This window comes from Vigna radiata, chromosome 7 (assembly GCF_000741045.1).
Source record: "Vigna radiata var. radiata cultivar VC1973A chromosome 7, Vradiata_ver6, whole genome shotgun sequence".
NCBI classification, from domain to species: Eukaryota; Viridiplantae; Streptophyta; class Magnoliopsida; order Fabales; family Fabaceae; genus Vigna; species Vigna radiata.
In genome coordinates this window covers 48,697,218-48,705,516 of record NC_028357.1, presented here as the reverse complement: position 1 = coordinate 48,705,516, position 8,299 = coordinate 48,697,218, and the positions used below count along the sequence as shown (strand labels likewise).

Genomic DNA, 8,299 nt, shown 5'->3' with positions numbered 1-8,299 from the left:
ATTGAATCAAACTTATTTAAGAAAATATATCTAACTTCAAATTTAAGTCATGTAAATGCTTCATTAATGAGCCATGTAAATGTTCCATTAATGTAGAGAGAAAAAGAGAAAGATTGCTATTTATAGTGGAGAGGTGTAAGGTATTTTTGGAATAAAAGAAAATAGTGGAGAGGTGCAGAATATTTTTTAAATAAATTAAATTAATGGGGAGGTACATGTCCCACTTGGGGAAGTGTAGGGAGGAACACTCAAATGTTATTTAGATGCGAACGTGCATTTCAAAGGAACTCAAAAGAGATAAGAGATAAGAAATTGAGACAAAAATAGATGAATAATAAAAGGTACAAAAGCATAAAATGGAGAATAACAAAAAAACATAAAGAAATTTAAAAACATAAAGAAATTTGAATAAAACAGACAAAAGATGGAGATAATAGAAAGGGAATATGAGATGGAATGAGTTATGCCACTTGAGGGTTTTAGGCTATCCATGATAAGTGGTGATTTTTGTCTCCGAAATTCAATTTTGGACAATCATTTACAAGTGGTGAGAAAACCTTCTTTAATATATAATGGAAAAAGCCTCGTGAGAAAATTACGAAGACAGAAAAGATAACCTAACAAATGTGAGGAGCTATCTAGCAAATACATAAAATATCTTTTAGAAAAATATAATGACGAGATAAAGGAAGAATATTTTCTACTCATTACAAAATCATCATAAAAGTATTCTCTCTCCTCCAAGTGCTATCATGTGGTTATATGCTCTCATTTATTCTAAGAGAGTTTTCTTAATAAAAGAAGGATGTAGATTAGGCTAAGTTCCGTTTTAACCCTTTATTATAAGGAGATATCATTAGCAATCATACAAAATATTATACAAACATGAGTTTTATTTTAAAACAAAAACTAAACTAAGATAAAGAATGTGAAGAAACTTATCTCCTTAACATGTTTATTTTCTTTAACTCTCTCCTCTAGGTTTAGTAGGGGTTAGAAACTCATCAGTTGCGAAGATAGAAAAATGAAGGATAACTAAAGAATTTTTATGTACTAGTGAAAAAAAAAACGATGATTGTCAAGTATTTAATATGGTATGATATTTTTATTTTTATTACAAATGTGAATATACTCAATAAGACATGATTTCCTTGCAAAATAATCCAATTTTCAGAACTTGAAAAAGAAAATAATAATAATTTATTTAAAATTAATTTTAATCCGATAAATTAGTAATTATTAATTTTATCCATCATTAACGAGCTTTTATAAACTTTATTCCCATTTCTAGTTTCACTATTAGATTTCTTCCTTTCAAATCTGTTTTAATTCACTCATTCAAATCTATTTTCTGAAATGCGATCTTAAATTTTTTTTTCATCAATTCCGGTTTTCAAAATTTATCTATTTACTTAGTAAATAATTTTGCATTATTAAAATATATAAGATAAATTCCAGTAAAAGTGTTTTTATTTTAATAAAAACATTATTAATCCTAAAAATATGCCATTTTAACATTTGTTTTAGGCATTCCGTTCGGGTGGCTTCGTGAGAAAGTTTACATGTGTCTTGGTTTTATGTCTTTCACTATTTCTAGTTATTTTGTGAATACTTTACAATGTTATCCTATGATTATGACCGTTATTTTCTTTAGTTAAAAATTATTTTATCCATTTTAATATAATAGTCAAGTTTTTCTTTAATTTTTATATTAGAAAGAAACACAAAAAGTAATTGAAAAAAAAAGGAATTTTTAATATCATAGTTTAAAAATAGCAATTAAAGACCAAATCTTGATCTGCACATTTGTTTTGATTCTTTAATGAGATATTTATTTTGTTGTTTTTTATTTAATTTTTTGTAATAAGGAATATGAGAAGAAAATTGTGGGAGAATTGATCCAACATTCCTAATGTTTTGAACACTTTATTCTAAAAAATGAATGTAAGTTCCCCAATTCCATGATTTATAATAAAAGTTAGGCATAAACCTAACAACTGATATAAGCAAAGCTTTAATCTTATTCTTTTCTATCACTTCTTTTCTTTTCTAATTCTTCAAAAATTCTATTCGATATCTCATTTTATGCATTCCTTTATATTATAACTTCACAACCCCAATCAGCTTTTCTTTCTTCTTTTTTTTAAACTTGATCCTAAGAAATGGAGAATAAATTCATATACCTACCTGGGACCATCATCATTAATATTAAGATGCTCTAAATTTCATTCACTTAAATCAATTTTACCAATCACATCGCCCTTTTTATTAATATAATCTTAGGATATAGTCATTTCCAGTAAATATCTCACCTTCTAAATATAAGTTAATACATTTAATATTATAATATTTATTGTAACTTATCTTTTCAATCTTATTATATAACAAATATTAATATATACATGTCTACACTCACTTACTTTTTAGTTGGAGTATCCTGATATATTATATTGTAGGTATATTTCAGGATAATTCCTACTATGTAGAATTCTAAATCCTATTATATATTATGAATTCTTAATTAATATATATTTTTTTGTTTATTTCTTTTTTATTGATGTACTATGTCGAAAGCTCGTATACTATAAACACCATTATGTCTTATATTTACACTTAAAAATATATTTATCATTTATCATCACATAAAAATATTATTAAAAAAGAATAAAATATAAATTATCATGACCAAACCAAACTCATAAATAAATAATCCATGACAAATTTTCAACCAAAGGGTAAAATATAATGTTACGAAGAAAATCCAAACTAATAGTAAGAGTAAAAAAAAATACCATTTAAAATATTCTCTATTTACCAAACCCAAATTAGTTAATTTATCAGCTTAATGATTTCATTTCCAAAAAAATATGTGAAACTCTAAATTTCACAAGTCTAAAAAGAATTAAACAATTCCTGTATCTACCTCTCAGAATTTAAAAAAAAAAAAAACATAAATTTGATATATTTTTCCCTCAAACATAAATCACAACTTGAACAATAATGCTTTAACTCAACGTTTAATGTTACGAAAATATTGCTTATATGACTAACTCAATACTTAAGCGATATGTATAAAATGAGCAAAACAAAAGTTTTACAAAATAGATTCAAATTCAACTCTATCATATGTTTAACAAATTCTATACCTCAAATGTAACTTGTTTTTGTTATCGATGTTACAATTTTATTTACTTATCAAAATATATATTTACAATACCTATATATATCAAATAAAAACAATATAACACATTTGTCAAATTCACTTATAATTTTGAATTCAACCATTAAAACGTTAATTACTATTTTTTTTTTCCAAAGTCACACGATGTTCAATTAGTATATATAGTTTTTTTTTTAAGTTTAATTTAAACAAGTATTTTTATTTATGTCATAATATTTATTTGAGTCTTTTTAAGCCACCATCATGCTATATTTATAAGTGAACATGAATTAAATTTCTAAAAATATAGTCGATTCAAACCTAATTTAAAACTATATCCAAATATAAATTTGATTCAAATCCATATATATTTTTTTCTTTAAAGAAAATAAAATTGCATTTCAAGTCTAAATAGTTCGATAGAATTTTAAATTCAAATTTATATTTTTAAAATAAAAAAAGTTTAAAATTTTATAAATTGACATAATGAAAAAATTAAAATAAATATAAAATAATTTTAATTATTATGTATTTTCTAAGAATATTTGTTTATATTGAAAATATGTTTTTTTTATAAAATGTGTAATTATTGCCTCAATATTATTAATAATTATAAGATTGAATTATTTAAAATATATTGTTTATATTGAAAATATGTTTTTTTTATAAAATGTGTAATTATTGTCTCNTAAAATATATTGTTTATATTGAAAATATGTTTTTTTTATAAAATGTGTAATTATTGTCTCAATATTATTAATAATTATAAGATTGAATTATTTAATATATATATATATATATATATATATATATGTATATATGTATGTATATATTTAATTAATATTTATTTACATAAACAATGTTTATTCATTTTTACACTTAAATTTTATATAATGACGTTTCTTGTTAAATATTTTTTATTTATTATTCTACTATTATAGTATCATATACGAATATTTAATTTAAAATTGTTTTGCATTTAATTTTTTTTAAAAATTACTGATTTCAAAATCAATATGAAATCGATTTAAAAATATTCTAATTAGTTATAAATTTCAATCCAATATTCAAAATTTACGTTTATAAAAGTTAACATTAATTTAATTTCAATCCAAATTATTTGAACGTATAACCGTAATATTGGTGTATCAATATATATCCATCGTTTTCTTTATAAAGTATAGTGTTGTTGTAGATTAATGAGAGTGCATTTCGTTTAACCTTTTAAGAAAAATAAATTGAGCGATATTTTTATCTTTCAATAAATATTGTTATTCTTGTTTATTTTCAAAATGCTTAATAATGTATTATTTGAAAGAGTGAGTAATTAAAATAAAATCACTTTGAAATATGTATAGATATTGAGAGTTTTAGGGTTTGTATGATGATGATCTTTGGCACCGACTAGTGTTGAAAGCAATGTATTAGGGAACAGAAAGCCCTAGAAAAGAAGTCCTTTTTGATGAGTTGATGGATCATAATTTGTTTTTTAAAAGAAGAGGCTAATATGGAAAGACATAACAATATGTACATGTGTGAAGGATGTTGATGATACGACCAAGGAGTATCTTTGTTCCTCAGACTCGTATTTTGTCTTTGGATTTTCTGTGCCAACCCTTGCATGCATACGTGTGCTGGAGGAAGCATTCCGTTTATCGTGGAGCTTGTGATTCTTTGTCACACCACATCAAAGAACCAATATCATGTTTTTATAATTTCCTTCTAGATCTTCTCCGAATAACTTTATCAAATGCCCAAAATCCATAAAAGTAATAACGTGAACCTCACTTATCAACAAACAATCGTAGATTTTTGGATATATATATTATATATATTGGGAATCAAAATCATGGCTGGCACTTGTGGGTGGAAATTAATCGTATTTTTATGCATTCCACCTCACTGTTTACTTCATAATAATCCTCAATGAAATTTCGTTGTTCTTTACGTGAGTATTTAATACAAGTACTTTGGTCGATCACTTCACCAACATATAAACTTCTAGACAAGAATCTTATACCAGAATAATTTTAAGTTACCGAGCATTCGGGGAAGGAACTACTATCACACCTTAATGACTACTGTGTATGAGTTGTTTGTGATGAATGTTTTACATATTATTGAATCCTTGGAAGAGTGAATACAAATTACCAAGTGAAGATATATACCAGCTATAAGAGTGTCAACGGTGGCCCAATGGGATTCGAAAGGAATTCGAGAGAAAATGACAGAGAAAGAAATCTAGAACTTTGCTCTATGTGTCTGCATCGTAGGACCGTGTGGCTCAAGGAGGGGTGGCAAATTGAAGCAAAGTCAAAAGAGTATGGTGTTGGGTTGATGAGCAGGCATGCCCTAAAGAACTACAACTTTAATGCCTCAACTTTGATTTTTGTTGGGTCGGAATGGATTCCAGCAGCATGCTATTGGCTCATTAGTTTCTGAATGTTATCAGTTCACGGTTCGCTCTTCTGAGAGCATATTTCTCTTTTTTCTAGAAATGAGATTGACACAAACCTAATGCATGCTTTCATAAATATGTAAATCTAGTAGATTTTGTGAAGGAACATTTCAGTAGGAAAAATGTAGTAATTGAGTAATAATTGTTGCTGTCCCAGTACCGTAAAAGTGGGTAGACTGAGCTTTGTGCAAAGAGAGATTATGTAGGTTTGAATTTTTAGATGCTAAGAATCCATCGATTTTCTCTACATTTAGTAGCTAGGAGGAGACTAGAACTTCAGTTGGCATAGATAGTCATAGATATCCAAATATATTATTTACCTGCAAAGCTGTGAGTTGATTTTTAAAATTCAAACATGGGAACTTGGGTTTGAAGGTAAAGAAAATTTTATTATTGTGTTTATGATTATAGTAATATAAATTGAAGGGTGGCGATGTGCATCGTCAAAACTAGTTAGGCAAGTAAAACTTTTTACCGAAAGTATATTTATGTATATATTAGCATAATAGTTAGGCAAGAAAAACAGAAAAGAAATGGTTGGAAAACCTGAGCCTGCAGTGGTGTGTCCAAATGAAATTCAACAATGTCATTTCAGGAGCAACGACTGAAGTAATTGAAATCAATTCCTTTCATATTCTGGTCCCCCACACCCACAAACCATATAAACACTTTTGGAAAAAGTATACACTGTTCATTGAAAGCCTATTTCGGCATCTCTTTCTACTTGAAGAAACTTATTCCATAACCATTCAAGTCCATCTTATACACTCGCCCCCTCCTTTCCTCTCCTATAGTTTTCTTCATCACACAATTTCATTGAAGTTTTAGTCTGTCAGTGAAACAAAACATGGATTCTCTATGCGTGGGGTTACAATACTTAGACTACGCAAATGGAAAAGTGAATGAAGATTCCCTCAATTCGATTATGATAGATAATTGATGAAATCAATAACCTAGGCCCCCACCCTTTCCCCAAACACCCTGTCCCCAAAATTCACCTTTAGCTTAAGACTCTTCTTCCCTTGGTCCCACCTTAGCTGTATTCACATCCAAACACCACCTCTATTCTATATATACTATACTATACAAATATATATATATCCTCCATTCTTTTCTTCCCCATGTATCTGGTTGGCCTATATCAAATAAAATAATTCCATCGTCAAACTTTCTCATCCTATATATATACACATTACAGCCATATTCTCCCCCAACAGACACACTTCAACATTGTTGTTTTGAAATTAAGAATGTCTGGGGTCTGGGTTTTCAAGAACGGTGTGGTGAGGTTAGTGGAGAACCCCGGGGGTGAGGCGGTGGAGGGAAGCCGTGCCGGAAGAAGGAAGATGCTTGTTCATTTAGCAAGCAATGAGGTCATCACGTCTTACTCGGTTTTGGAGAGAAAATTATACTCGCTTGGCTGGGAGCGTTACTACGACGACCCTGATCTTCTTCAGTTCCACAAACGCTCCACCGTCCACCTTATCTCCCTCCCTAGAGATTTCAACAGGTTCAAATCCATGCACATGTATGACATAGTCGTCAAGAACAAGAACGCTTTTGAAGTTAGGGACATGTAGGGTAGCTAGGGAGAAGGAGAGGGACAACACAACATATATAAATATATATATATATATACATAGTCAGCAATCACAACCCTGCAAGACCTTCGGGCAGGGTACCCTGCTACTGTTGAAGTCTCAGTGATTGTGTCCTTCAACTCTTGCTGGGGCAGTTTCTTTTAATTGTACCTTTTCGTTCAGTTAGGTGTTTGCGTCTTTCGTTTTGGACTGTGTTCATTTGATTGTGACATTAACTTGTGTTTCCACTCTGTTGGTCAGTTTATTGTTATACATATGTTCTGATTGTCAATTATTTCACCTTTATGTATACGTAGCTGTTCTGCTGTATATTTTTAGTCATCTGTGCAATGAAATTTCACTTTTCTATATTCCACTGCTAAATATTCACATTGCTTGCATTTCTATATATTTTTCATTGTAATTTGATAATATGATTGTTGACAAAGAAAGTTCCACGTAGGTTAAAAGAAAAGACATATATGATACATAAATACCTTCTTTAATAAGAGGTTGGTACTAAAAATCAAATTTATTCAAAGAGGACAATATCTTATAATAAAGATCATATGTGTATCGATCCTCGTCCCAATAGTGGTATAAGAGTGTATGGTTTGGATGTGTGATTTTTTTGATCAGTTCCAAACGAGAATGTCCCCGTGACCAAGGTATCACGTTATAATTAGTGTTAGTTTTGTTGTGTGTTCAAATTTATTACGTATATATATTTATATATTTAACACATATATAATAATATATGATGACTCTGGTTTTGGGTGGTGACTTTCTGATTTTATAGTTCATGCATGATGGATCAGAAACGATGATGTGTAAAATTGAAGGATTCGTGGAAATTTTTCTGCTCCGGACATAGATATGACATACAAGATGTTTTTCGTCACTGTCTTAACTTATATCTAATACTGCTAATTCTTTTTAAAAAATAATAAAGAGAAAGAATGGTTAATGTTAAAAGAAGTTAAAAATATATATGATAAGTGATGGGATATCATAACGAGAGAAAACAATTAAAATAATGTATATATTGTTGAAGTGTCCTTGCAATAAGGCCCACAGAAAAAAAAAATAGAAAAAATAGAA

The 8,299-nt window shown here is 28.4% G+C and overlaps 1 protein-coding gene across 1 annotated transcript; it reads left to right on the top strand.

Moving 5' to 3' along the window:
• The first annotated feature begins 6,734 nt into the window (after window positions 1–6,734).
• On the top strand, window positions 6,735–7,542 carry LOC106767857 (flowering-promoting factor 1-like protein 3). Its single transcript, XM_014652813.2, has one exon. It carries the CDS (start codon window positions 6,869–6,871, stop codon window positions 7,196–7,198), a length of 330 nt encoding a protein of 109 aa, XP_014508299.1. The 5' UTR covers window positions 6,735–6,868; the 3' UTR covers window positions 7,199–7,542.
• The last annotated feature ends 757 nt before the right edge of the window (window positions 7,543–8,299 follow it).